A 27,723-nucleotide genomic window follows, 5' to 3' on the forward strand; every position below is an offset into this window, starting at 1 on the left:
AACAAAGTATGAAATCTGCGGTAGTGGAATAGAACGAGAAGTGAGACCTTGACACCGATTTTAATAACGTATTTCTGCTGCCTGAGGAAACTAATGTTTGTAGAAGAAAAGCGCAAGAAGCGACTGAAATTGCTAAGGGCGCATGTAATTTCAATAGAAAGAGCAGATTCAGTCTTCAGTCTTCATGGCTCCTTGCCATCAAGAACAAACAACATCCAGGAAGCCACCACTACAGACAATAATAATTTTAATAAATATTGCCCCTCTCTTGCTCTGCCAGTTTCGCTTCTATCCAATGGCAGTGCCCCCCAGCCCCGGATCTACGATATTTCCGAACCGGGGAAAAACTTGATGGTACCCCCCTTCCCCTACCACCCCACCCCTCCCCCGCCACGCCCCCCTCCTCACCCTCGACAGTCTGAGATAAGACGCCAAAAATTTTAAAAAATCGATTTTTCAAAAAATATGTTCATTTTGTAGCGCACATCTTTCTGAAGAGTTTGATATACAAAACATGTATGTTCGAGGAAATGTAAGACATGTTATTTGGTATTAAGTGTGCCAATGTGCAGTGCCACGCCTCTTCACACAGCATTCGTCTATCGCACGTCACTGTGTTTCGCTCTGTGGATATTTTGTAACGTGTATATTTTGTAACGGAACCTATCAAATCCATATTCAGGACAGTGAAAACTAAAATGTCCTGTGGTAAATTCCTACTCCCAGTCAGCCTGTTTGACATTCTACCCCCACCGAAAGTGAAATGGCTGGATCTATACCCATGATGTGTTTGAAGAGCCAGCGTCCTTGAAAACGCTCTGTCTTACGAATTGGTCCTTAGTGGTGCGGATTCGGGGGTTATACGGTAATGGTCGTTTCTCCCCTGGGTTGATGATGTTAGTGGAGGCGGCGGCGATGATGATGTTAGTGGAGGCGGCAGTGATGATGATGTTAGTGGAGGCGGCGGTGATGATGATGTAAGTGTATGTTTGCATGTGGTTTTATATGACTAACGCCTGAATTGGCGATGGATTGTGGTGATTGGTGCTCTCTGGTCAGGGTTTTCGTCCCTTCCCAGGGAGTTGATGAGTTGGTGTGGTGATGCGTTGGATGATTCGTAGAATTTTAATGATTTTTGTTTTATGATATGATACAATGAGGGCTGTCCTAACATTGCTCTGATCTCCTCATTGCTCGAGAACCACGGAGCGTCTGCAACGATTCGGAAGGCTTTGTTTTGGATGATTTCCAACTGTTTGAGATTGGTGTCTGCTGCCATACTCCACGCTTCTGAAGCGTAGAGCATGGCTGGGAGGATGATCGTTTTCCAAATTTTGAGTTTGGCAGGTACTGTGAGTCCCTTGCCTTTAAGGAGTGGGTATAGCTGAAAGAGCCGAGCAGAGCCCTTGTTTCTGGCCTCTTTGATGTGGTGCATAAATGTCAGATTCTAAAAAAACTCAAAATTAATACTGGGTGGGATTATTTGTGACCGGGAGAATAAAAACTCTTCAGAAAATTTGCTCTCTTTGTTACCTATTAGCTAATATCTTTCTCTTTTATGTGACATAAAACTGAACACAGGAAACATAAAAGCATTAGAAACAAGAGATGAGCAAAACAGTGCACATTTCTTCAACCCTTAGGTCCCAGCATTTTTTTCTCTCCAATCTTGCTACAACTTTACATGGCATGCTTTGCTTTCTGAGAAAGAATCTATTTCTTCATCAAAGTTCGTCAACCGTTTTGCTACATGAAAAATCAAAATGTCTTTGTCTAATGCTGAAAAAGCTGTTAATGCGAATAGTACCCAAGACTGGTGTAGTTCTCTATTTCATTACGTCTGTTTTGTCACTGCTTGCTAGATAAAACGAAATAGGCATTTTTAATATTGCAGCAAATGCAACAAACGCCAAGTAAGCGAGACTTTTTTGGCACAAATGGTCAGTTTTATCTATCATTTACATAAATAACACGACAGAATTCACGAAATACCAGTACCAAATGCCTATTAGACCCACTAGAAGCAATAACTTTTAAGTTACGAAATAGTTTCAAATTTGATTCATACGTTCCAATTTCTCACGTATGAGATCGAATAGTAGTAGTACGAACTTTTTATATAAATTTGGAATCGTCATATTCTTCTATATAATTTGTGTGATGGTCGCGTCTCTTCTTCCTCCTTGTTTTAACAAACAATCTTGTCATCACGAATTCTGTAACTATTCCCGCCATTGTCAAAAGTTATTCTCCGGTTAACTTCACTAACCCTGCCAGAATCACCACTTTAGTTATCCAGCTTTTATTCTCTGGTTAGGCGTTATTACGTCTTCGTAAAACGCGTTATCTGCGCTATTCCAAGAATAGAACTTAAGCGACTGGTAACAGGGATCTGTACAACTGGCAAAAATTTTCTAACAAAACTTCATTTTCTTTGATACACCAAGAAAGATTACATAGTCTGAGTCTACGGATTTCGCTAATAACTGTAGCAACACTTATCATTCGCATACCTAATCAACCACAATAAAGAGAAGTTGGCATTCATCCGTTCAGGTTTATTCAGCTCAGCTCGTACAGCCCCGTCCCCTTTTGTGTACGGGACGTGAGAGATGTTAGAGGAATTTCCCTCTGATAGAGACATCACGTTCACTATGCACGCATTCAAAAATCAACTTATGTTTCGTTCAGATATCAACTTAGGATGTGTTAAAAAATGTTCAGAAACCAAGAAGGATGCGTTTCAAAATCTTATGAGCAATTGATAGATATATGTGTGCTGGAGGTTAGCTGCTTTGTGAAACAAGTTCTTTTTCTTCAAGAATATGAATTTGGCGCCCCCTAAAATTGCCGCCTGGGGAAAATACCCCGGTTGCCCCGTCCCACCCGATCCGGGTCTGATGGCCCCAGCGGCAGGAAGAGTTTTAACCGATAACTCTTCTCCAGCACAAGTGCAGGAAAATCCATTTCTACCCAATGATAATGGTCCCCCAATGATATCCACAGGAATTTTAGCCAATAACTCTGCTTTTTCAGCATTAGGACGGGAATACTTCACTTACTATCCAAAGACGATAGCCCACCAATGATAACCAAAGGAATTTTACCGAATAATCCCACTTTACCAGCATCAGCGCAGCAAAACTCCACCTTTACAAGAGAACGTGACACTGGTCTCTGACAGTGTTCGGTCAACTGTGGTCATTAGAGGATTCTGAAGAAGACCGCAGCAGGGGGGGAGGGGGGGGGCGAAACATTGATCAAGTAGAAGAAACGACGCGGCCTGACATAATAATAAATTGTTTAATTACAACAGAATAATACACAGAACGTCTTCATATGAAATTAAGACCTGTGGCGCAGCCCATGATTGGGCTACTGGCTTAACTGCAGGCAGAATGTAGGTAGCCTTTTTTCACGGTGGTGCTAGGAGGGGGACAGTGGAAGACTAAGTTCCCCAGCCGCCTTGCTCCCAAACCGCAACAAACTCTGAATAAATAATTTCGCTGATCGAAAGCGAGGAGAGGGACTTGTGCAATTGGTTGATACAAACCATTAAGAAATGCACAGACGTATGATTTTCGACACATACTTTTGTTTTTTTAAATGGCACCCTTTATTTCTTATTCGGTAATTCATTTCCTCTCCTAAAGACGTATTCAAAAATGTATCACAGTGTACCATTCACTGAAACACAACGTTATTAATTACATAACACAACATTGACTTTGAGCCCGGGATCACAAACTCGTCCACTCGCTGGAGTTGTCAGAAAACAAACGAAAACCAAGTAAAAACATAACACAAAATTGACTTTGCCTCTCATGCACCATTATCCAGGAGGAGAACATTCAAAGGTGCTCAAAGTGGTGACGCTGAACACCGATACACTGGTGCACTCGCTGAATGAAAGGATTATTTACTGATTCCAGTGTTGCCTGCTGAAGAGAATTACAAGCAAGCACGATACGTTCCTGCATGTCCTCTGGAGTTGTTGGAATTTAGCGATAGACAACGTCTTTAATGCATCTCCAAAGAAAAAAGTCCAGAGGATTTAAATCAGGAGACCTAGCAGGCCAAGTAACTGTTCCTCTTCGACGAATCCATCTGGCAGGATACCTTCGGTTCAGAACACGACATGCACGCAAGGCATTATGTGCTAGACATTCATCGTGGTGATACCACATAAGCAATCTGAGGGGAGTTGTCGCTGGACCAATAATGCATGTTCCTTGTATTTACCTGTCCTTCGTTTGAGAAGGATCGTACATCGGTAAACAGAACATTGGAGAAGACGTTAGGGTTGACGAGGATTTCCTGCTGTGCCCACTGACAGCACTGTATACGATTCTGGAAATCATTCCCATGCAATTCTTGATGTAGGAACAAGGTAAGGATGGAACTGGTGACGTGTAAGAATACCATGTACACTGGTTTTAGGAATGCCAATTTCGTGTTCAAGCTGTTGCGTGCTCACATGTGGATTTATAACAACGGCAACTTCGTCTATGCGAGTGCTACGACGATTGCGTTGTCGTGGGTTGAAACTTCCCGTTTCCTGAAGCGTCGCAACAAGACGAGAAAACATCCGTCAGGAAGGTGGTTTCTTGTCAGGATATCGCTCTCTATACAGTTCCCTGCCGGCATAGCATTTCGCCTACCTTCAACAACAACAATAAAAGAAACGTTATGTCGATGTAGTTTGTAGGAAGGTCAGCCTTTACTGTATGTCTGCTCAACACAACAGTATTTAAAAGGACTAAACTAATGTACTAAATGCACCCGTACATAACACAACAGTATTGCAATTACTGTTCTGATAACTTACATTCCCTATAGATGCGTAGCATTTCCACCTTTTCTTCGTTGGTGTACATTCTACTCACACAACTCTTCAACTGACGATGGTTGACAGAATGACGGGTGTGCATTCCACTTATGTTTACATTTGTCCCCTGTCAACGTCAGCACGTGGATGTGTTCCATTACCCCGACTATCTCCACTATGCGCTGGGAGCGTTAACGTCAGTGTTATGTTATGTAATTAATAACGTTGTGTTTCAGAGAATGGTACACTGTGATACATTTTTGAATAGGTCTTTAGGAGAGGTAATGAATTACCGAATAAAAAATACAGGGTGCCATTTAAAAAAATCGAACCGCTGTTCATATCTTTGTAAAAAACAAAGCTACAACGAAGGCAGTCATACTGATTGATGTCCCCCTGACGGCTAAAGAACATTTGCTTGAAACATTGTGTAATTTGCATCTGGACACAAAGTTATTTAGGGTGGTCAATATAAATGGGACACCCCGTATATACAGGGTGAATCACCTAACATTACCGCTGGATATATTTCGTAAACCACATCAAATACTGACGAATCGATTCCACAGACCGAACGTGAGGAGAGGGGCTAGTGTAATTAATTAATACAAACCATAAAAAAAGGCACGGAAGTATGCTTTTTAACACAAACCTACGTTTTTTTAAATGGAACCCCGTTAGTTTTGTTAGCACATCTGAACATATAAACAAATACGTAATCGGTGCCGTTTGTTGCATTGTAAAATGTTAATTACATCCGGAGATATTGTAACCTAAAGTTGACGCTTGAGTACCACTCCTCCGCTGTTCGATCGTGTGTATCGGAGAGCACGGAATTACGTACGGATCCAAAGGGAACGGTGATGGACCTTAGGTACAGAAGAGACTGGAACAGCACATTATGTCCACATGCTAACACCTTTTTACTGGTCTTTTTCACTGACGCACATGTACATTACCATGAGGGGTGAGGTACACGTACACACGTGGTTTCCGTTTTCAATTACGGAGTGGAATAGAGTGTGTCCCGACATGTCAGGCCAATAGATGTTCAATGTGGTGGCCATCATTTGCTGCACACAATTGCAATCTCTGGCGTAATGAATGTCGTACACGCCGCAGTTCATCTGGTGTAATGTCGCGGCAGGCTGCAACAATACGTTGTTTCATATCCTCTGGGGTTGTAGGTACATCACGGTACACATTCTCCTTTAACTTACCCCACAGAAAGAAGTCCAGAGGTGTAAGATCAGGAGAACGGGCTGGCCAATTTATGCGTCCTCCACGTCCTATGAAACGCCCGTCGAACATCCTGTCAAGGGTCAGCCTAGTGTTAATTGCGGAATGTGCAGGTGCACCATCATGCTGATACCACATACGTCGACGCGTTTCCAGTGGGACATTTTCGAGCAACGTTGGCAGATCATTCTGTAGAAACGCGATGTATGTTGCTGCTGTTTGGGCCCCTGCAATGAAGTGAGGATTAATGAGGTGGTCGCCAATGATTCCGCACCATACATTTACAGTCCACGGTCGCTGTCGCTCTACCTGTCTGAGCCAGCGAAGATTGTCCATGGACTAGTAATGCATGTTTCGTAGACGACCATACCTGTTGCATACAGTTGGCGGTAGATGTTTTGCAATGTGCGGCATGTTGGATGCTCTCTGTCCGGGTACCGTTCTGCATACACCCTGCATGCTTCAGCTGCATTTCGTCGACACTCGCCATAGATGAGTATCATCTCCGCCTTTTCAGAGTTCGAATATACCATGGTCACTGTTCCTACAACACTACACTATCACAGACGTCTGGTAACACGGTGTACTACAGTTGGTCTGCGTGCGGAGACGAATGCTGAATAACAATAGCAGCAAGCGCTACATGCGGACACTGCGACAGCTAGACCAAACCACAACAGTGCACGACAGCCACACTCGTAAACACGGTCGTCATCGTAAACATGTCCCTGCAGATGCTGCTCGCCGACCGTGGCCCGTGTTTGTTACAACACGCAGCTGAACGTCGGAGGTTTCAAGCGTCAACTTTAGGTTACAATAGCTCCGGATGTAATTAACATTTTACAATGCAACAAACGGCACTGATTACGTATTTGTTTATATGTTCAGATGTGCTAACAAAACTAACGGGGTTCCATTAAAAAAACGTAGGTTTGTGTTAAAAAACATACTTCCGTGCATTTTTTTATGGTTTGTATTAAACAATTACACTAGCCCCTCTCCTCACGTTCGGTCTGTGGAATCGGTTCGTCAGTATTTGATGTGGTTTACGCAATATATCCAGCGGTAACGTTAGGTGACTCACCCTGTATATCGCCATTGTTGACGGAAAGCGTCTGTTTGTTTCCCGTTACAAACACTATGATTTTTAAAGAGGAATTTGCGTGCCCATTCGATAGAGCGGCCCCAGATTAGCTTAGTGTGATACCAATATGTTATCTACGTTTGTTAACAAGGATAGTAAAACTCGAAGTATGAACAACGGTCCAGTCGCGAATAAGTGGCGCCTCGTGTTTGGCGGTAGCAAGCAAGGCGGTCCGATGCAGTGCTATCGCAGCTGAGGTATCGCTAATTCTTCGAGTTTTACTGTCCCTGTTAAAATATGCCGACGTAGCGAATATCGAACTGGACTAATCTGGGACCGCTCTGTCGAATTGACAGGGAACGTCGCATGAAAAACGTGATGGGCACTATTTGTTTCGGCTAGCTCCAGGTACACCATGCTAAAACGAAATTGCAAATATCTGCTGAAACTGTGGAGAAAATGCGCCGTGTGGCTCGTAGGAGACACGTTGCATATTTTTTAAACGACAATGTACACATTTTTTGTTAAAATGGACTGTGAGAACGAACATGCTGTGTTGTGAAAATGTGTGGTTTTGTAGAGAGGTAGACAGAGATAGAGGGTGGAGGGAATGCAGAGAGCAGAGGAGCTGAGGGGCAGAAAGAAGGGGAGGAGGAGGAGGAAGTGGAGATGTACACAGAGAAGGGGAATGAGGAGATTGACAGAGAGAAGGGGGAGAAGGAGATTAGGATGTATACCCGATTTCCATAAATCTCCACCAAGTTTTCGTCTTTATGTTGGCACTAATCTCAGCAACTGCTGTAGGGGTTGTGATACGGTTTTTACTAATAGACGGAGTGGCTCACAAGGAATATTTGTGGGCACAGGAGACGGGCATAATGCCATCCGATTGCAGCCCAGGCCAGCGCAAGCTGCCACTAGCGGGAGGCCGGTGTGAGCTACCGCCGATTTCCTAAATGACCTGTGATGCAAGACGTATCAGATATTAAGCTCATAAGAACAGATCAGTGTTTGAGGGATGTGAAGGGGTATATGAGAAAAGGTCACACAAACAATGTACTGGGTGGTTATAATTAAACTTTAAGACGTTACAACGCGGAAACTAATAACTGTACAAATACTTAACTTGGCAGCATTGATGTAAGGACATGGGGAAGAGAAAAAAATGAAGAATAAATTCAGTTGAAACCATTTTAATAGCCGGCCGCCGTAGCCGAGCGGTTCTAGGCGCTTCAGTCTGGAACCACGCGACCGCTATGGTCGCAGGCTCGAATCCTGTCTCGGGCATGGATGTGTGTGATGTCCTTAGGTTAGTTAGGTTTAAGTAGTTCTGAGTTTTAGGGGAATGATGACCTCAGATGTTAAGTCCCATAGTGCTCAGGGACATTTGAACCATTTGAACAATTTTAATGTGCTGCTACGGTATATCATGCCATTACACACTGGTACCTTTACTGCTACAAAAGGGGATCAATACGGCGTCCATCAGTGCCCAGAAGAGTCTGGGTTGCATTCTGCATAGCAGAACGAAGCATATCCGTAGGTATGCTGGCTACCTCTCTTGATATGCTGCGCTTCAGATCAGCACATGTGTGAATGTTCCTCTGGTAAATCCTGTTCTTCAGGTAGCCCCACAATCAGAAATCACAGGAAGTGGGATCAGGTGATCGTGCCGGCCAAGCATTTGGAAACGGTCATCTTACATTAAAACTATTGAGTTCAATGTGTCTCTCTCCTGTAGGGCACGTATGACATGTTGGCGAAGGGTCTCGCAGTAATGCTGGCCAGTCACATTGCGCGTCTTTGGTCCTTGAACACCAACCTGTTCAGAAGAGAATGAGCCAATTATGGACATAGCCGTGAAGCCACACCATATGGTGACGCGTTCACCACGCAGAGGAACTTCATGCACAGTGACTGGAGGTGAAGATCCCCACACTCACCAGTTCTGTGTGTTCACCTCATCCGTCAGAGAAAAATCAGCTTCATCGGTTCGTAGGATGGTCCAGGGCCAGCCCTCGTCAACTTCAGTCCTTGTGAGAAAATGGAGTGGGAAGTCAACACGTCGTTGTCCGTCCTGTGGTGCAAGCTGCTGTACGATATGGGTTTCGTACAGATGCCATATGAGAATGGTTTAAAGCACTTTCTGTACAGTGGACCTCGGGATCTCCAACTGTCATGACACAGCACACACTCTGCCTGACGGTCAGGAGCTGTGCGCAGCGTTGTCTGCCATAGCAACAGCGATTTCAACTACCTGTGGTGCAACCGGTCATCGGCCTCTTCACGGAGAGACTCCAGTTGATTTGAACTTCTTCATCATGCTCCGCACAGCAAGTGGAGAGAGAGAGGACCCTTCCACAATCCTTTCAGCCAGCGATATTCTCGAAGCGCAGCTCCAGCATTACTGTTGTTTTGATAACAGGGCTTCACCAATAATGCCCTGCTCCTTTTGTCCAAGCTCATGTAGACACTTCAACAAGTGCACTGCGACTGGTCAGATGTGTGAGACTATGAATCAACGATGTCTGATCATGGCAGTTGGTGATCATAGTAGGAAGTAGATGGTAGCGCTGTGATGCATGGAAATCATGCACCCCATACTCTGGACATTAATGCTACCAAGTTTGGTACTTCGGGGTGATTAGTTTCTGTGTTATAACGTGTTAAATAGGGAAAGTCTAATTATAGCCACCGGGTAGTTCGTGCCGGATGGCGCTCCAGTCGGACTGCGGGCAAGTTGCAGTCGCTCATGCCTAACTGATGAATCTGCAGTCGGACAGATCGGATGGCGCGGTAATTCGCAGATCCTGACATTGGCAGAGCTACGGCAGGTCATGCTCCTGCTACAAATTTTTACGGGACCATCGTTCCACCGCTGATTGTTCTCGCTACGTATAAGTTTCGGAAAATGGCGTTTTTTGCCATTTTGTAACATTTAACTCCAAAGTCTGTAGTCTCTACCTTACGCACAAGTCATGTAAAAATTTTGAAATTCGCGTATAGCATAAATCTCTGTAATATCTCTGGTCGGAGTTAGGTTTTCTCCTTGATGTAGATGATATTTTCGCGTCCAGTTAAGTTCCGTACCTGTGAAGCGGCAGGCAGAGCGAGTGCAATGTTACCTGCCCCCCGAATGTGCAGAAGGCGCCGTAGAGGGATGGGGAGAGGGGGTAGTGGCAGTGGTGGCGGTTCCTTGCCGACGGCACAGTGCGGTAGCTGTAGTTCTACAGCTAGCGTGGTTGTGAACGATCATATTACCAGGTTATACCAGTTATTATTGTTCTTGTGGTGGTCTTCAGTCCGAAGACTAGTCTGGTGCAGCTCTCCATGTTACCCTACACCGTGCAAACCTCCTCGTCCCCAAATAGCTGCTGCAACTTACATTCTTCTGAATCTGCTTACTACAGGACTATTACAAATGATTGAAGCGATTTCATAAATTCACTGTAGCTCCATTCGTTGACATATGGTCACGACACACTACAGATACGTAGGAAAACTCATAAAGTTTTGTTCGGCTGAAGCCGCACTTCAAGTTTCTGCAGCCAGAGCGCTCGAGAGCGCAGTGAGACAAAATGGCGACAGGAGCCGAGAAAGCGTATGTCGTGCTTGAAATGCACTCACATCAGTCAGTCATAACAGTGCAACGACACTTCAGGACGAAGTTCAACAAAGATCCACCAACTGCTAACTCCATTCGGCGATGGTATGCGCCGTTTAATGCTTCTGAATGCCTCTGTAAGGGGAAATCAATGGGTCGACCTGCAGTGAGCGAAGAAACGGTTGAACGCGTGCTGCCGTTTCACGCGTAGCCCGCGGAAGTCGACGAATAAAGCAAGCAGGGAGCTAAACGTACCACAGCCGACGGTTTGGAAATTTTACGGAAAAGGCTAAAGCAGAAGCCTTACCGTTTACAATTGCTACCAGCTCTGACACCCGATGACAAAGTCAAACGCTTTGAATTTTCGGCGCGGTTGCAACAGCTCATGGAAGAGGATACGTTCAGTGCGAAACTTGTTTTCAGTGATGAAGCAACATTTTTTCTTAATGGTGAAGTGAACAGACACAATGTGCGAATCTGGGCGGTAGAGAATCCTCACGCATTCGTGCAGCAAATTCGCAATTCACCAAAAGTTAACGTGTTTTGTGCAATCTCACGCTTTAAAGTTTACGGCCCCTTTTTCTTCTGCGAAAAAAACGTTACAGGACACGTGTATCTGGACATGCTGGAAAATTGGCTCATGCCACAACTGGAGACCGACAGCGCCGACTTCATCTTTCAACAGGATGGTGCTCCACCGCACTTCCATCATGATGTTCGGCATTTCTTAAACAGGAGATTGGAAAACCGATGGATCGGTCGTGGTGGAGATCATGATCAGCAATTCATGACATGGCCTCCACGCTCTCCCGACTTAGCCCCATGCGATTTATTTCTGTGGGGTTAAGTGAAAGATTCAGTGTTTAAACCTCATCTACCAAGAAACGTGCCAGAACTGCGAGCTCGCATCAACGATGCTTTCGAACTCATTGATGGGGACGTGCTGTGCCGAGTGTGGGAGGAACTTGATTATCGGCTTGATGTCTGCCGAATCATAAAGGGACATATGGAACATTTGTGAATGCCTAAAAAAACTTTTTAAGTTTTTGTATGTGTGTGCAAAGCATTGTGAAAAAATCTCAAATAATAAAGTTATTGTAGAGCTGTGAAATCGCTTCAATCATTTGTAATAACCCTGTATATTCATCTGTTAGTCTCCCCCTACGATGTTCACCTCCCCCTATCCCCCGCCACTTCCCTCAATACTAAACTGGTGACCTCTTGATGTCTCGGAATGCGTCCTATCAACCGACCCATGCTTCTAGTTAGGTTGTGCCACAAATTTCTTTTGTCCCCAGTTGTACTCGATATCTTCTCATTAGTTGCGTGATCTACCCTTCTATTCTTCAGCATTCTTCTCTAGCACCATAATTCAAAAGCTTATGTTCTCTTCTTATTTAAACTGCTTAATGTCTACGTTTCACTTCCATACATGACTGCACTGCAAACAATTACTTTCACGAAATACTTCCTAACACTTAAATCTACAGGGTGAGCAAAAAGTCTTGTCCGGATTATAACAGTTTATTACAAAATAACCGTTTGACATAATAATTTACATTTGATGCCGTTACGTAGGTTAGTGTTACTAGTTTATTTTAAGACCAATTACGTTAGTAAACCTCAACGTCTGCTCCCTTAGTAGCTAGGAGAATGTCGAGGCGGTATTCCAGTTACCGCCAGGTGTTTGATAACATGTGTTCTGTCACAGTGCCCACAGCAGCTTGTATCCTAGCCTTCAGTTCGTCGACGTCAGCAACTGGTGTGACGAAGATTCTGTCCTTGATATAGCCCCAGAAAAAAAAGTCAAGGGGCGTAATGTCTGCAGAGGGGAGTAATGTCCGGATCGGTGGGTTGGAAGGAACGGTCCAACACACTGGCCACCACTCTCTCCATTCATTACTCCCCTTGACCGTTTTTTTTCTGGGGCTATATCAAGGACAGAGTCTTCGTCACACCAGTTGCTGACGTCGACGAACTGAAGGCTAGGATACAAGCTGCTGTAGGCATTGTGACAGAACACATGTTACGAAACACCTGGCGGGAACTGGAATACCGCCTCGACATTCTCCAAGCTACCAATGGAGCACACGTTGAGGTTTACTACCGTAAGTGGTCTTAAGAAAAACTAGTAACATTAACCTATGTAACGACATTAAATGTAACTTATTATGTCAAACAGTTATTCTGTTATAAATTCTTATAATCAGGGCAAGACTTTGTGCTAACCCTGTATATTCCACGTTAAGAAGTTTCTCTGCATCAGAAACGCTCTTCTTGCCATTGCCGGTCTACATTTTATATCCTCTCTACTTTGGTCATCATCAGTTCCTTCAGCCGCCCGGGTAGCCACGCGGTCTTGGGCGCTTGTCACGGTCCGCGCGGCTTCCCCCATCGGAGGTTCGAGTCCTCCCTCGGGCTTGGGTGTGTATGTTGTCCTTAGCGTAAGTTAGTTTAAGTTAGATTAAGTAGTTCAGTACCATAGGATGTTACCACAAATTTCCAAAAAAATCAGTTCTTTTGCTGCCTAAATAGCAAATCTCATCTGCTACTTTACGTGTCATGTTTCCTAACCTACTTCCCTCAGCATTATCTAATTTCATTTGATTAATTTCTACTATCGTTGTTTAGCTTTTGTCAATGTTCATCTTAAATCCTTCTTTCAAGACACTGTCCATTCCGTTCAACTGCTCTTCCAAGTCTGTGCTGTCTCTAGCAGAATTACAATGTCATCGACACATCTCAACGTTTTTATTTCTTCTCCCTGAACTTTAATCCTCACTCCAAATTTTTCTTTGGGTTTCTTTACTGCTTGCTCAGTGTCCGGATTGAATTCCGTCGGGGATTGTCTACAGCCCTGTTTAACTCCTTTCTCAACCTCTGCTTCCCTTTCCACTTCCTCGACTGTTATAACTGCCGTCTTGTAAGTGGTAAACAGCCTTTCGTTCCATGTTTTTTATCTCTGCCACTTTAAAAATTTCAAAGAGAATATTCCAATCAAATCTGTCTGATGCTTTTTCTAAGTCTAAAAATGCTATAAACGTAGGTTTACCTTTCCTTAACCTATATTCTAAAAGAGGTCGTAGGGTCAGTATTGCCTCACGTGTTCCTATTTATCTCCAGAGCTCAAACTGATCTTCCTCGAGGTCGGCTTCTACCAGTTTTTCCAATTTTGTGTAAAGAATTCATATTAGTATTTTGCAATCATGTCTTATTAAAGTTATAGTTCGGTGATACCCACTCCTGGCGGCACCTGCTTTCTTTGGAATTGGAATTATTACATTCTTCTTGAAGTCTGATAGTATTTCACCAGTCTTATCCATCTTGTACGCCAGATGGAATAGTTTTGTCATGGCTGGCTTTCCCAAGGGTACCAGTAGTTCTGATGGAATGTCGTCTACTCCTGGGGCCTTGTTTCGACTTAGGTCTTCCAGTGCCCTGCCAAATTCTTCTCACAGCATCATATCTCCCACCTCATCTTCACTTATTTCCTCTTCCAGTTCTATAATATTGTCTTCAAGTTCACCTCCCTTGTATAGACCCTCTACATACTCTTTCCAACTTTTCGCTTTTCATTTTTTATACATTTGATCATCTGCTGCCTTCACTATTCCATCTCTCAAAGCTACTCATTCATCATCTACTGCATTCTTTGCCACTCTTCTACATAATCGTAGCCTAACGATTCCCTTGAAACCCTCAACAACCTTTAGTCCTTTCAACTTGTCCAGACCCCGTCTTCTTAATTTCCTACCCATCTGTAGTTTCTTCAGTTTTAATCTACACTTCATAGACAATAAATTGTGGTCAGAATCAACATCTACCATGGAAATGTCTTACAATTTAAAAACTGGTTCCGAAATCTCTGTCTTACGACACATGGTGATTTTTTCTACCGTGTACCAACTCTAGGGATTTATCGATGATAGGAACAAAAGACGTCTAATGAACTTATGGCCGGAAACGCATGGTTTCCATGCTAGACTCTATTTATTCAACCACACATTATTATAGAGACTGCAGTATGATATAGGCTATACCATGTAGCCACAGTTACAGTACTTGTCGAAAATGGTTTCCATATACCTCAACGCATGTGTGTACAAGCCATAGCATGTTCTGTCTCTGTGTTTACATCAGCGAGGCTACTTTTCCCAAAACGCAGCGAGGTTTGCAAATTTCACTTCACTAATATGCTAATGCAAGTGCACCTGCCATAGAATCCAGAAACACTCTACCATTAATGAAACAGTTGAGAATGAGTAAGATCAATAGCTTAAGAAAAGCTAGCGCTCAGTATAAAAATTAAAGTATGATCCTTTGTTGTTGCAAACCCATGCTAATTCTTATATCACGAGCTATCAAAGGCTTTTAAAATAATTGCAACATGCCATTGAAAAAATCCGTAGTCACTTGTATACCACAGCAGATAAGGAAGTTTTGGATGTTAGTTTCATGGCAAAATACTCTCTGTTCAGCATGCTATCAGTTGTCAAAAAATCGTTTCGTTATCTCGACCTGTTTATGAAACATGAAGGTTGTTGTAAATATTTCACTTGCACTCTATCTTTTCTGCACACATTGGAAGTGATTACACTACATACATTCCTGGAAATTGAAATAAGAACACCGTGAATTCATTGTCCCAGGAAGGGGAAACTTTATTGACACATTCCTGGGGTCAGATACATCACATGATCACACTGACAGAACCACAGGCACATAGACACAGGCAACAGAGCATGCACAATGTCGGCACTAGTACAGTGTATATCCACCTTTCGCAGCAATGCAGGCTGCTATTCTCCCATGGAGACGATCGTAGAGATGCTGGATGTAGTCCTGTGGAACGGCTTGCCATGCCATTTCCACCTGGCGCCTCAGTTGGACCAGCGTTCGTGCTGGACGTGCAGACCGCGTGAGACGACGCTTCATCCAGTCCCAAACATGCTCAATGGGGGACAGATCCGGAGATCTTGCTGGCCAGGGTAGTTGACTTACACCTTCTAGAGCACGTTGGGTGGCACGGGATACATGCGGACGTGCATTGTCCTGTTGGAACAGCAAGTTCCCTTGCCGGTCTAGGAATGGTAGAACGATGGGTTCGATGACGGTTTGGATGTACCGCACACTATTCAGTGTCCCCTCGACGATCACCAGTGGTGTACGGCCAGTGTAGGAGATCGCTCCCCACACCATGATGCCGGGTGTTGGCCCTGTGTGCCTCGGTCGTATGCAGTCCTGATTGTGGCGCTCACCTGCACGGCGCCAAACACGCATACGACCATCATTGGCACCAAGGCAGAAGCGACTCTCATCGCTGAAGACGACACGTCTCCATTCGTCCCTCCATTCACGCCTGTCGCGGCACCACTGGAGGGGGGCTGCACGATGTTGGGGCGTGAGCGGAAGACGGCCTAACGGTGTGCGGGACCGTAGCCCAGCTTCATGGAGACGGTTGCGAATGGTCCTCGCCGATACCCCAGGAGCAACAGTGTCCCTAATTTGCTGGGAAGTGGCGGTGCGGTCCCCTACGGCACTGCGTAGGATCCTACGGTCTTGGTGTGCATCCGTGCGTCGCTGCGGTCCGGTCCCAGGTCGACGGGCACATGCACCTTCCGCCGACCACTGGCGACAACATCGATGTACTGTGGAGACCTCACGCCCCACGTGTTGAGCAATTCGGCGGTACGTCCACCCGGCCTCCCGCATGCCCACTATACGCCCTCGCTCAAAGTCCGTCAACTGCACATACGGTTCACGTCCACGCTGTCGCGGCATGCTACCAGTGTTAAAGACTGCGATGGAGCTCCGTATGCCACGGCAAACTGGCTGACACTGACGGCGGCGGTGCACAAATGCTGCGCAGCTAGCGCCATTCGACGGCCAACATCGCGGTTCCTGGTGTGTCCGCTGTGCCGTGCGTGTGATCATTGCTTGTACAGCCCTCTCGCAGTGTCCGGAGCGAGTATGGTGGGTCTGACACACCGGTGTCAATGTGTTCTTTTTTCCATTTCCACGAGTGTATAATACATTTTCTTAAGACTGCCGATAGATACAGATCTCGTCTCAAGTTTACAGAAAAATTCAGAATGTTAGCTCCATTTCGTACACCGCAGTATATGGTCTAATACACATACTCCTAGGGCCCTCTATTTTTCATTGCAAAGTGTTCTAATTTCGCGCAGTACCTTGTCTGCTATAGAAATATGTCAATAACTATGACCGTAAATGAAATGACGGGCAGTTCATCATGAAGATGACGAATAAGGCTACGAGATGCGTGAGTATGATTTTTTCCCAAATAGTTTCTTTAAAATCGTTGGAGAAAAGTCGCAGCGCAGCCACTGCGCGCCCGCCTCAGCTGAGCCAGAGGGTGACGTCGTAACGCGCCACGCTTTCGCACCATTACACATGAATTGTCAATATTAATGAAATTCACCAACAGCCGTGTAAGTTCAGAAGCTATTTTATTTTATTTCACTATGCCATCTTCAGGCCCCATATGCATCTCTCCAAGTAAACGAACGTGTCACATAGAGCCATAAGTCTCTGAATGTCGTTTTCCTGTTTGAGATTAATGAACTGCCTTCCGATGCTATAATACTATGTCAACCTGTTGTTGATAGAAACTGTCTGAAAAAAAAGTGAAGCACCAGAAGACGTGGTAGGATGTCAATGTAACTACGCACACATATACACAATTGGTAAATATGTGAATGATTAGAAGTGAAACTATCTGTCGCAGGTAGAATGGCCAACAGAGTGCATTAGTGTTGTTCATATTACCAGGTCTGGCACGGTTGTGGCGGAACGCCACATAACGTGATAAAAATGATACTCAGTAACTTCGCAAATGTAAGAAAACTGACGTCGTAGCGCAATAAATATTATCGCAGAATAATAACTAAGACTTTAATTACTTAATGTGATCTGCGATTGTAACTGCAATCTCTGTTCTTTTGCAAAAGGATCGCTCTCTCTTCCATTTTGTGTCTTCATAGTGTAAGAAGTCATTTTGTGACGAGGCACGAGAACGTGTAAGTGTCATGTAATATTTAGCCTAAATATAATCAAATATTACTCAAAAGTGTCGCTAATGTTTTACTGTAACAGATCCTATGTTCATTAAGTGAATGTCTTAAATGCATTATGCAAATTTTATAGGGGAACATTGGTGCAAAGGTCAGCGCCAATGTTCTAAATGATAACGATAAATATAAATGTAGGAGATTTCTCTCGATTAGCGGTTCTTCCATTGAAACAGTAAAAGTAATCAGTTTCTCCAATATTGAATTATATTTAAGTAAAGTGACTTCAGTAAATTTATTTGATCCCCGCTTAACGAAATTGAGAGAATCTCCTTAGCGTTGCATTTTCATAACATTATAAAATAATTATCAATTTCCATAGCAAAGTAAAAAATGTAGCCATACATATGGAATTTTGTATGAAGGTGGTGACCATTTAATATCAAAACGTGTTGGGCAAATTAACTGCGAGAAGTACCACGGTGAGTCACTGACGTAAATAATTTTCCAGCCGTGAGGCAGGCAGAACAACAGTAACTCAATTAGTTCAAATGGCTCTGAGCACTATGGGACTTCAGTAAAATTTTTTGATCCCCGCTTAACGAAATTGAGAGAATCTCCTTAGCGTTGCATTTTCATAACATTATAAAATAATTATCAATTTCCATAGCAAAGTAAAAAATGTAGCCATACATATGGAATTTTGTATGAAGGAGGTGACCATTTAATATCAAAACGTGTTGGGCAAATTAACTGCGAGAAGTACCACGGTGAGTCACTGACGTAAATAATTTTCCAGCTGTGAGGCAGGCAGAACAACAGTAACTCAATTGGTTCAAATGGCTCTGAGCACTATGGGACTTCAGTAAAATTTTTTGATCCCCGCTTAACGAAATTGAGAGAATCTCCTTAGCGTTGCATTTTCATAACATTATAAAATAATTATCAATTTCCATAGCAAAGTAAAAAATGTAGTCATACATATGAAATTTTGTACGAAGGTGGTGTCCATTTAATATCAAAACGTGTTGGGCAAATTAACTGCGAGAAGTACCACGGTGAGTCACTGACGTAAATAATAATTTTCCAGCTGTGAGGCAGGCAGAACAACAGTAACTCAATTGGTTCAAATGGCTCTGAGCACTATGGGACTTAACATCTGAGGTCATCAGTCCCCTACAACTCAGAACTACTCAAACCTAACTAACCTAAGGACATCACACACATCCATGCCCGAGGCAGGGTTCGAACCTGCGACCGTAGCGGTCGAGCGGTTCCATACTGAAGCGCCTAGAACCGCTCGGCCACTGTGACCGGCAACACTAACTCCAACTATTCATAACATATAAATACAAATACATAAAACAACCACCACACGGTACATGAGCGGCGTAGTCAGCATCAGAGTGATGTCTCCCCATTTTAAACACTTTAATTGCGGTTAACGTGCTGATAATCAGCACACATCCGTATTCGCCGATGTCTTAGAGCATACTCAAGTGACAGCGTTATCAGCACTTGACAGAGTTTGAAAAGAGCCTCATTGAGGGCCTCCATTCGGCCAGCTGGCCAAATTGTCCAATATCCAGATTTGTAGGGAATTGGGATGTGTCAGTGAGTCGATGTTGGACGGCACGGGAACGTGAGGGCACGCATGCTAATCGTCGAGGTTCTGATCCACCGTGTCTGACAACAACAGGGGAGAATCGCCGTATAGTGCACCAAGCACATCCTAACCGCTTCACATATGCACCTGCCATCCAAGAATACGTAACGACTCTCTTCATCATTGTGTCTTCCCACATCACTGGTCAGAGACTAGCAACAGTTGGACTAGGGAATTACCGTACCATATGTAGGTTGCTGTTAACACCACAACACAAATGGCTGCGTTTGATGTGGTGCCCTGACTGGGAAGCAAGGATTTCTGAAGAATGGTGTCGCATTATGTTCAGCGACGAATTGTGGTTCTGCAGTGCCCGGGTGACCACCATCAGCGAGTTGGCGGCGATCTGAGGAGAGGTCCCATTCTTCCAGTGTCTTGACGAGGCATAGTGGTGTTGCTCCTGGTGTCACGGAAGGGGGAATCTTGGGATATGACTTCAGGCCACGGCTGGTAGTGTCTGATTAAACGCTCAAGGCGAAAGAATATGTCACAGAATCCTGCATCCTCGTGGTTAACTCTTATCAATACTATCACAGTACAATTTTTCAATTGGCCAATGGTCCGCCATACATGGCACATGTCTGTATGAACCGTCTGCGCAAAGTTGAGGTACTCCCGCAGCCAGCAAGATCTGCAGATCTGTCCCCTGCAGAAAATGTGTGCGGCCAGCTCGGACTTCAACTAAGTCCCAGCACCAGTCTCCGGGACATCAAGGACCAGTTACAGCAGTTGTGGGCCAGATTGCCGCAGGAGAGGATACAAAGGCCTTACGAAACCCTTCCCAACCGAATCAGAGCAAGCATCTGAACCAAAGATGGCGCAACGTCGTAAATGAGTTCATACTGCCAATTTTTTGTAAATTTGACTCGATTTTGTAATCCCTGAAATAACATCACAATTAGGGTTGCCACCTGTGACGATTTTCTGTTGCACCTACTTTTCTATAAGTGTCCTACGCGCCTATATAAGTACGACGGGACACCCTCCAATATCTCCTTTTTTGGTTTACAGTTTTATTTAATATTGCGTAATTTTTAATTTCGTATTATTAAGTTTATTATCTTGTTCTTGTTAACTAAAGCCAACATGAGTCAAATACACGATAGAACAACAAAACAAAGCGTTTAAAAGTAAATTGTTGCTTCGCCTCTTTTTCATAATACACTCCTGGAAATGGGAAAAAGAACACATTGACACCGGTGTGTCAGACCCACCATACTTGCTCCGGACACTGCGAGAGGGCTGTACAAGCAATGATCACACGCACGGCACAGCAGACACACCAGGAACCGCGGTGTTGGCCGTCGAATGGCGCTAGCTGCGCAGCATTTGTGCACCGCCGCCGTCAGTATCAGCCAGTTTGCCGTGGCATACGGAGCTCCATCGCAGTCTTTAACACTGGTAGCATGCCGCGACAGCGTGGACGTGAACCGTATGTGCAGTTGACGGACTTTGAGCGAGGGCGTATAATGGGCATGCGGGAGGCCGGGTGGACGTACCGCCGAATTGCTCAACACGTGGGGCGTGAGGTCTCCACAGTACATCGATGTTGTCGCCAGTGGTCGGCGGAAGGTGCACGTGCCCGTCGATCTGGGACCGGACCGCAGCGACGCACGGATGCACGCCAAGACCGTAGGATCCTACGCAGTGCCGTAGGGGACCGCACCGCCACTTCCCAGCAAATTAGGGACACTGTTGCTCCTGGGGTATCGGCGAGGACCATTCGCAACCGTCTCCATGAAGCTGGGCTACGGTCCCGCACACCGTTAGGCCGTCTTCCGCTCACGCCCCAACATCGTGCAGCCCGCCTCCAGTGGTGTCGCGACAGGCGTGAATGGAGGGACGAATGGAGACGTGTCGTCTTCAGCGATGAGAGTCGCTTCTGCCTTGGTGCCAATGATGGTCGTATGCGTGTTTGGCGCCGTGCAGGTGAGCGCCACAATCAGGACTGCATACGACCGAGGCACACAGGGCCAACACCCGGCATCATGGTGTGGGGAGCGATCTCCTACACTGGCCGTACACCACTGGTGATCGTCGAGGGGACAGTGAATAGCGCACGGTACATCCATACCGTCATCGAACCCATCGTTCTACCATTCCTAGACCGGCAAGGGAACTTGCTGTTCCAACAGGACAATGCACGTCCGCATGTATCCCGTGCCACCCAACGTGCTCTAGAAGGTGTAAGTCAACTACCCTGGCCAGCAAGATCTCCGGATCTGTCCCCCATTGAGCATGTTTGGGACTGGATGAAGCGTCGTCTCACGCGGTCTGCACGTCCAGCACGAACGCTGGTCCAACTGAGGCGCCAGGTGGAAATGGCATGGCAAGCCGTTCCACAGGACTACATCCAGCATCTCTACGATCGTCTCCATGGCAGAATAGCAGCCTGCATTGCTGCGAAAGGTGGATATACACTGTACTAGTGCCGACATTGTGCATGCTCTGTTGCCTGTGTCTATGTGCCTGTGGTTCTGTCAGTGTGATCATGTGATGTATCTGACCCCAGGAATGTGTCAATAAAGTTTCCCCTTCCTGGGACAATGAATTCACGGTGTTCTTATTTCAATTTCCAGGAGTGTAGGTAGTGTGGAAGAAGTAGTTGTATTTGTACACTGGCCGAGTGCAGGAGTATTGGCATGTTTCGTACATTCGCTATTCCATAAGAGCAAAGCACTATTAATGCTACGGTTGTTTCAGGGTTTCCCGAAGTCCGATTCAAACTTTAAATGCTCAGTGGCTTAAGTGGCAACACGAATAGTAGTGGCAGTGAGTGAAGTGATGACTATCCTGACTCTACAAGAACCAGCTCCAGCCTTATTGAATTTCAGCGTATATGGTAAACACTGTTAATTTCAAATATTTTCAGTCTCAAGTACGGTATCTGTTGTTCAGTTTTGATGTGAGAATAAAAACAGACGAAAGTTAGTAAGAAACGCTGATTTCTACGTCTACATATACGTGGTTACTCTGCCATTCGCAATAACGTGCAAGGCAAAGGGTTCAATGAACCACCTTCAAGCTGTCTCTCTGCCGTTCCACTCTCGAAAGGCGCTCGGGAAAACGAGCATTTAAATTTTTTTGTGATGAGTATTTCTTCCTTTGTAGGTGGATGCCAACAGAATGTTTTCGAAATAGGAGGAGAAAACTGGTGATTGAAATTTCATGAGAAGATCCCGTCACGACGAAAAACGTCCTTGTTCCAATGACTGCCACTCCAATTCACGTATCATGTCTGTGGCACTATCTCCCTATACAGAACGAGCGGCCCTTCTTCGAACTTTTTCGATGTGATCCGCAGTCCCACCTGATGCGGATCCCACACCGCACAGCAGTACTCCAGAACAGGGCGGACAAGCGTGGTGTAATGAGTCTCTTTAGTAGACCTGTTGCACCTTCTGTCTTCTACCAATGAATCGCAGCAGTCTTTGGTTTGCTCTACCAACAACATTATCTACGTGATGGTTATTTGTAATTATAATTGTAATCCCCTAAGTATTTAGTTGAATTTACAGCCTTAATATTTGTGTGACTTATAGCGTAGTCGAAATTTAGCGGATTTCTTTTAGTACTCATGTGAATAACTTCACGCTTCTCCTTATTCAGGGTCAATTGCCACTTTTTGTACCCTAGAGATATCTTATCTAAATCATTTTGCAAATCGGTTTGGTCATCTGATGACTTTACAAGACGGTAAATGACTGCATCACCTGCAAACAATCTAATAGGGCTACTCAGATTGTCTCCTATGTCGTTAATATACGTCAGGAACATTAGAGGGCCTTGGGGAACATCGGATATTACTTCTCTTTTACTCGATGACTTTCCGTCTATTACTACCAACTGTGACCTTTCTGACAGGACATCACGAATCCAATCGGGCAACAGAGGCCACATTCCAGTTTAGTTAGAAGACGTTTGTGAGGAACAGTGTCGAAAGCCTTCTGGAAATCTAAAAATATTGAATCAATTTGGCATCCCCTGTCGATAGCACTCATTATTTCATGAGTATAAAGAGTTGTGTTTCACAAGAACGATATTTTCTGAATCCATGCTGACTATGTGTCAATAAATCGTTTTCTTCGAGGTAATTCATAATGTTCGAACTCAGTATATGTTCCAGAACCCTGCCGCAAATCGACGTTAGTGATATGGGCCTGTAATTCAGCGGATTACTCCTATTTCCCTTTTTGGGTGTTGTTGTGACTTGAGCAATTTTCCAGTCTTTAGAAACGGAACTTTCTGTGAGCGAGCGGTTGTATATAATTGCTAAATATGGAGCTATTGTATCAGCATACTCTGGACCGGAGGCCTTGCCTTTATTAAGTGATTTAAGCTGCTTTGCTGCACCGAGGATATCTACTTTTATGCTTCTGATCTTGGCAGCCGTTCTCGGCCGCCCGGGGTGGTCGAGCGGTTCTAGGCGCTACAGTCTGGAACCGCGCGACCGCTACGGTCGCAGGTTCGAATTCTGCCTCGGGCATGGATGTGTGTGATGTCCTTAGGTTAGTTAGGTTTAAGTAGTTCTAAGTTCTGGGGGACTGATGACCTCAGAAGTTAAGTCCCATAATGCTCAGAGCCATTTGAACCAAGTTAAAAAAAATGGTTCAAATGGCTCCGATCACTATGGTACTTAACATCTGAGGTCATCAGTCCCCTAGAACTTAGAACTACTAAGTTCAAAAAAATGGTTCAAATGGCTCCGAGCACTATGGGACTTAACATCTTAGGTCATCAGTCCCCTAGAACTTAGAACTAACCTAACTAACCTAAGGACATCACACACATCCATGCCCAAGGCAGGATTCGAACCTGTGACGTAGCGGTCGCTCGGTTCCAGACTGTAGCGCCTAGAACAGCTCGGCCACTCCGGCCGGCTGAACCAAGTTGTTCTCGATTGGAATTCAGGAATATTTACTTCGTCTTCTTTGGTGAAGGAGTTTCGGAAAACCGTGTTTAATAACTCAGCTTTAGTGGCACTGTCATCAGTGACTCCATCGTTGTTATCGCGCAGTGAAGGTATTGATTGCGTCTTGCCACTGGTGTGCTTTACGTATGATCAGAACCTCTTTGGGTTTTCTGCCGGATTCTGAGGCAGAGCTTCGTTGTGGAAATTATTAAAAACATCTCGCATTGAAGTCCGCGCTATAATTCGAACTTCTGCGAAACTCTGCCAATCTTGGTGATTTTGCGTTTTTTAAAATTTGGCATGCTCTTTTTCGTTGCTTCTGCAATAGCGATCTTACCCGTTTTGTGTACCATTTGGGATCAGTACCATCACTTATTAATTTATGTGGTATATATCTCTCAATTGCCGTCAATACTATCTCTTTCAAATAATTCCACATCTTTTCTACGCTTAAATGATAAGATCAGAAGGAGTGGAGACAGTCTCTTAAAAAGGCGTTAAGAGCATTTTTATCAGATTTTTAAATAGATATACTTTGCGTTTCTTCTTGATGGTTGTAGGTGTTACGGTATTCAGCCTAGCAGCAACTGCCTTGTGGTCGCTAATCCCCTATTTGTCCACGATTATTTGTTGCTAAGAGGTCAAGTATGTTTTCGCAACCACTTACGCTTCGAGTGGCCTCATGAACGAGTTCTTCAAAATAATTTTCTGATAAAGCATAAATTACAATTTCGGATGACGTCTTATGCCTGCCGCCGGCTTTAAACGTATAACTTTTCCAGCATTTCGAGGGTAGATTGAAATCACCACTGACTATAATTGTGTGAGTGGGGTACCTATTTGAAATGAGACTCAAGTTTTCTTTGAACTGTTCAGCAACTATATCGTCTGAGTCGTTCCCAATAGAGCTACGACAATTTACAGCTACAATACCGATTGTTTCTACTACTACCTTACTGTGTTTCGCCTGCCCCCTTCTAGATGGACATCCTTTCTGTGGTTTCATGAGACCCTTAACCTAAAAACCTGCACAATCCCTTCCACACCGCCCCCGCTACCCGTGTAGCCACTTCCTGTGTGTAGTGGACTCCTGGCCTATTAAGCGGAACACGGAAACCCACCACCCGAAGGCGCAAGTCAAGGAATCTGCAGCCTACACGGTCACAGAATCGCCTGAGCCTCTGATTCAGACCCACCACTCGGCTCTGCACCAAAGAACCACAGTCGGTTCTATCGACGATGCTGCAGATGGTGAACTCCGCCTTAATCTCGCAAGCAAGACTGGCAGTCTTTACCATTTCCGCTAACCGCCCCAAAACCAGACAGAACCTCCTCCAATCCAAAGCAACACACGTCATTGATACCGTCATGAGCCACCAACTGTAGTTGGCTGCAACCTGTACTCTTCATGGCATCCAGAAGCACCCTTTAAACATCCGGAATGACTCCCCCGGTATGCACACGGAGTGCACACTGGCTTCCTTCCCTTCTTTGGCAGCCCCATTACGCGCCTAACACTGGAGCTCCCACCTAACAGCAGACCCACCCTCTGTGAATGCCCAGACCTTGCGTGCCAAGAAGCTTCCTCTGGAACAGGGTGGACGACTGCATCCGGCTCAGAGACTTCATCAGCCACAGATAACTCCCGAAATCTGTTCGGCAAACAAACTGGGGAGGCCCTACGATCGGCCCATCGTAAAGTCTTCCGCTGCCTGCCAGACTTTGGAATGATCTCCCTCTCGACCACGGGTGAGGGGTCAACCTCAGTGCAGGCAGTACCCGGGGCGGCCACAGCAGTGGGCCGATCGGGGGACACGTGAGACGTGTATTAAGTGCTACCGACTTTTCACTTGCCAAAGGTGGAAGTGTCCCGACTTTTGACTTGCCAAAGCTGACAACCTTAATCACATGTCCTCTCAACACGTGAAGTTCCATCTCGTTTCCTCCTTCCCTACCATTTTGTTTCCTCCTTCCCTACTGGGTGCTTCACTTCATTTATGATTTAGCTTATGTTTGAAATAAGTCGTATATAAAATAATAATGATGTAATGATAGCAGCTGTTCACGATCTGATTTGTCATTTCTGATTAAGTTTACATATTTTAACACTAAAAATACAACCATTCGTGCATAAGGGTGATCTCGTTTGAGGCTCGACAGGAATGCTGAAAATTTTCCGTGTAGAACAGCGCCTGATTCTGGAGCGATATATTTGATATTTTGGTAGTATTTCAAAGCTATTGGCATTTGCATTTGTACCCTACATCCCTGCAGTGGTACGGCATTGGATGGCATAAATTATTCAAAGTGGTTCAAATGGCTCTGAGCACTATGGGACTTAACATCTGTGGTCATCAGTGCCCTAGAACTTCGAACTACATAGTCTGGTACCGCGCGACCGCTACGGTCGCAGGTTCGAATCCTGCCTCGGGCATGGATGTGTGTGATGTCCTTAGGTTAGTTTGGTTTAAGTAGTTCTAAGTTCTAGGGGACTGATGACCTCAGAAGTTAAGTCCCATAGTGTTCAGAGCCACTTCGAACTACCTAAACCTAACTAACCTAAGGACATCACACACATCCATGCCCGAGGCAGGATTCGAACCTGCGACCGTAGCGGTCACGCGGTTCCAGACTGAAGCGCCTAGAACCGCACGGCCACACCGGCCGGCCATAAATTATTATTCTAAAGCAATGCGATACCTTTCTGTCCAATGACGGCCCGATTGCACAATGAATCTCAGACCGTGAATCGACGAGGTGGACAAGTACTCCTTAACTGCTTCCCACAGCAGCATTCTTCCCGAGCCTTTTCCTTGTCTGTGACAACTCATGTAGGACTCAGAGACTGAGAGATTCGTTGTGCTCTGTTAGCCGCAACGCGCATGAAATAATCAATTCGGAGTATCGCTAATGAGCTTCCACCGCGTGAGATATACACCAGAGAGAGGCAAATCAATGCATTGTTACGAATAGCTGTTTTTTCTCGCCCATATGCTCACTGCGAAGCAACTCATCAAGGCCGCAGTGTGCATGAATGATACATCAACACGTCGTAGCCGAAGGAAGAATACTGCGTAACTCACCCAAAAGCACGAACAGAGACAGCACATTACTGTTGCTCGTCAGTATACATTCTGGGTGTTCACAGATTTTGAGATCCAGATAAATTTGAGAGTGTGAAATTAACAACATATGCTGTATAACATTTTTACTTCTCAACAAGCTTATACAACTACAGCCACTGCCAATAGCAACAACAATTATAAAAATGATAATAATATTAATAATAATAAGATGCATAGCTTATCTGACAAAAGAAAGAATTGCTTTTGTGGAATTTTGTTGTCTTGTCCCTTATT

At 44.9% G+C, this 27,723-nt stretch overlaps 1 protein-coding gene across 1 annotated transcript in view; it reads right to left on the reverse strand.

Annotated features, from left to right (window-relative positions):
* Positions 1 to 27,190, reverse strand: part of LOC126101255 (sodium channel protein Nach-like) — a 177,604-nt gene extending 150,414 nt beyond the window's left edge. Inside the window, exon 1 of the mRNA XM_049911943.1 lies at positions 27,065 to 27,190. Coding sequence (XP_049767900.1) covers positions 27,065 to 27,159 — 95 coding nt within the window. The 5' untranslated portion in view covers positions 27,160 to 27,190. The remainder of the gene's footprint in view (positions 1 to 27,064) is intronic.
* Between the last annotated feature and the right edge of the window lie 533 nt (positions 27,191 to 27,723).

The sequence above is a fragment of the Schistocerca cancellata genome, chromosome 9 (assembly GCF_023864275.1).
Source record: "Schistocerca cancellata isolate TAMUIC-IGC-003103 chromosome 9, iqSchCanc2.1, whole genome shotgun sequence".
Classification (NCBI taxonomy): domain Eukaryota; kingdom Metazoa; phylum Arthropoda; class Insecta; order Orthoptera; family Acrididae; genus Schistocerca; species Schistocerca cancellata.